Genomic DNA, 3,621 nt, shown 5'->3' on the forward strand with positions numbered 1-3,621 from the left:
ATGGTTGCCTTGGTGATATTAAGTCCTGAGCTGTGAAGCACAATCTTCCAAGTTACCTGGATGATGTTAACCACTATCTTCACAGAGCCTACAAATTTCAGAGTAGTTAGGTTTGGCTGCATGACAAGATCATAATGCAGTGGTACAACATCAGGAGGAAGTCTAATTTTTGTCCACGGAAATAGTTTTCCATTGGTTGCCAAAGGGTATATTAGTTCCATTGTTTGATTTTTTTTATGGCAACCTTCTTTGGTAAAGGTACATTTGGGAAGAAGATAAATCATCATTACTAATGAAAATGCAATCAGGAGAACAACTGTGCAAACCACTATGGTCCTCGTAGAGGGCAGAGAACATGATCCATTTGGATTTTGTCTATAGACAGACATGTTACTCCGGAGACCTGAGCTTCTGTTCATGAAGGACATCCCCAACAATTTTGCTGATGACTCATAATCATCTTCATCATCATCCACTTCATGCTCTCCAAGGCCACGTACCAAGAGCCGGGAGCTCCTTGGTTCATATTCCATTTCATCAGGCTCCAGGGGATGTACACAAGGCTCTTTTGCCAAGTCAACCACATCAGGCTCTTCTTCAAACATACTGTTTTCAATCATATTCCTGGGTAACTGAATTCGATCTGAAAAAGGAAAACACATATGTTACATGATAAACAAAAGGCATGATTATAATACCTTAAAGATAATTTACTGAATTACAAAATGGGAAACACTTCTGTAGCACATACAAACAAGAGCTCTTTAATTTTGTCTCTCAGGTTTGTTTCCAGAAAAACATTTCTTTGCTTTCCTGCCTACGGTAATTTTTCGTTCAGTATCTTCAAAATGATGCTTTCGTTGCGCATACTCAATCGCACATCCGGCACCATCACTGCGTATCACCTGCACAGCACCCCCAGTTCATTGATATCAGTATCTTGGCTACATTTTCTCTACTACTTCTGCATTCAATAAAACTAGTTAAGGTGGAATATGCTTTATGTCGCAGGGTAAAGCACAGGCAGACAACACAGTTCTAGAGGTGTTTCTGAATATGCTAGTTACTAGTTTTTTAACAGGGGAGAAAACCCACCCCAAAAAAGATTTAAAAGATTTCTCACATAAAAATGGCAGTATAAAAATTATAGCTCCAACTGATACCTTCATTTAAGATCTAGCTCATACAGTCCTTGAAACAATCCATGCAAGTAAGAAGTTAAATCAGTGCCAATCAGGCCGTCTCCAGAAAATTTGTCCTTAATAGATAACAGATCACTGAACATAAAAGAAGCATTATCTTCCAGCTAACCTGCTCAGTGGAAAGTGGAAAAATTAATAACAGTGTTGGAAAGAAGTATTCACATGGAATGGGATATGGAAACCCAATAGTAGTTAAGTTAGGAGCAAGAAACCTTTTTTTCATACTGCATTTAATCCAAAGCACTGTAGACAACATAGAAAGAATGTTGATTGACTTTTTTTAGGACACCAAAGACTTGTCCAGAGAACAAAACAACTCAAAACGAAAAGCAATCTATATGGACATTTATCTCACAAAAAGCCCAAGAAATCTCATCACCAACTTTTTAGGGCCTTGACATTACAGTTAATTTGAATTACTCCCCTGCCACAGCTTCTGTCTTAAGGGCTAGACAACACTTCTGTCCAACTTCAAGGCTTCGGAAACTAATCTCTTTCAGACATGAAGGTCTACTGCTAACTGAACAATAATCACATCATGCCTCTATCCTCCATATTCTATGTTTTCAGAATGAGAAAGATAAATTTTCTTTGGATCCAAACATACTGAAAAGTATGGTGACATAATCATACATAAGAATGTCTAATTTGCCCATTTATATACAGTTTAGAATATCAGTATTCCTAGAATACATTACTGATTTTACCTATATTGCTGAAGTCCCGGCCAATAATTGAGGATAACATTATACAGAAATAAATTACAATAATTTCAGGAAGATAAAGTCCTATCAAGCAGCTATATATGTTAAATGTTGAGATAGTCTAATGGAAGATATTGGGAGGGTAAAGATTTATGGTTTGAGAGTAGCCTTCCCCCCCTTCCCCTCCTCTTTTTTTTAAGTCAGGTTTCAGTATGACTGAAATTCTCAACTGTGAAAGTAAAACATCTTAACAAAAAGATGGCAAGAATCTTTTCAAACCAGATATACTAAACTCCTCAACATTCACTCTAAAATGTATCCCGATTTCTGGTTTCAAAGCCATAAACTCAGAAAATTATAAAGTCAATATCTGTAACAATGAAAAGGAATTTTTATTCTAGCCCACATTCTTCCATCCTTTTCTCTTTCCGTGATATCTGTGTATTAAACCTCTAATCATACTTGTCTACCACTTATTTCAGAGTTAGACTGGCAGTACTCAGATACCTTCAAAACAAATAATAGCTTCATAAATCAGGACCTTGCATCTCCAACAAAAAAAATATTGCATAACTTTAAAAAAGAACAGCCTTGAACATTTCTCTGCAAAGGTCTTAAATTAAGAAAAAAAGAAAATTAAAAATCCTACTCCACAAAAGTCAGTAAGAGGTAGGTGCATTGGTCGATCTGAACAAGCAATATGGAGATGAATGAAATCCAAGAGCTTGCTGGAATTTGGATCTACCTGTTCATCCTTTGTATCATGATAAACATGCTGCTCTGACTAGGAATAGGATCACAGGGTCACAAGGTACCTGAGGTTGGAAGTGACTTCAGAAGGTCATCTATTCCATCCTCCAAGAAAAAGCAGCTTCTAGAAGTTTCTGTCCTTACAGCATTTGCCAGTACAGTGCTAATATTCCAGCCTTCAGGCTGTGGTTGCAGCTCAGTGACCCAGCACTATGGTTTCCACATTGGAGCGTGTACATTCATATATCAGATTGGAGGCGTCACAGACTCAAGAAAGAGGATAGAAAGCTAAGTTACAAATGGAAAAACACAGACAAACTAGTGGAGAAAAAGATGTGAAAAGAAAGTATTGTGCAATGGAAGCTCTTTTACCATTCCACTATGTAAGAACAGTTCATCAAGAATTCCCCAAAATAATCCTAGCAGAGATTCTTGTTGATTACTCCCTTGGCTGGTTGCTTTTCAAGTCTGCTGACTTGCTTAAATGAAATTTGAAAACAGACTCAAAACCAAATTTCTTCAAGTCCCAGTGCAATCTCACCCCAAAACAACCAGCTTCTAGTGGAAGACACCCAAATCAATGTAGAAAAGGCAGGTATTAAGACTCACATCTTAAGCACTCCAAAAGGTAGTAGCCAATCAGCACACAGCTCCAACCCCAGCCATGGCATGTGCTGCTGCATGACCAGCAAAAGAGGTAGAAGACAAGGAAGGCACTGCAGAGGGAAGGAGGAGAAAGATAAAGAGCATAAATCTGGCAGAAAACAGGGTTCATCGGATCTGCTGCACATAGAACTATTTGCTTTTTGAAGAGCTTATTCTCTAGTAAGTTTCTTCTAAAGTCAACTATCAATATTTTCAAATTTGCATGCAAGCACTAGTAACTCTTTTAGTCAAGAAGAATTATACCAAAAAATCTCAAACGGAACCTAAGATAGAAAAAGCTAAAATAGAACTTTGTTTCA

General features: G+C 37.5%; 1 protein-coding gene across 1 annotated transcript in view; it reads right to left on the reverse strand.

Moving 5' to 3' along the window:
* Positions 1–647, reverse strand: part of LOC104517381 (leucyl-cystinyl aminopeptidase-like) — a gene marked incomplete at its 3' end in the record, with an annotated part of 9,531 nt that extends 8,884 nt beyond the window's left edge. Inside the window, 1 exon segment of the mRNA XM_010162018.1 lies at positions 1–647. This exon segment is cut by the window's left edge and continues 34 nt beyond it. Within this exon segment, the coding sequence (XP_010160320.1) occupies positions 1–620 (620 nt within the window).
* Positions 648–3,621: the final 2,974 nt, after the last annotated feature.

This window comes from Eurypyga helias, unplaced genomic scaffold, assembly GCF_000690775.1.
Source record: "Eurypyga helias isolate BGI_N326 unplaced genomic scaffold, ASM69077v1 scaffold18792, whole genome shotgun sequence".
Classification (NCBI taxonomy): domain Eukaryota; kingdom Metazoa; phylum Chordata; class Aves; order Eurypygiformes; family Eurypygidae; genus Eurypyga; species Eurypyga helias.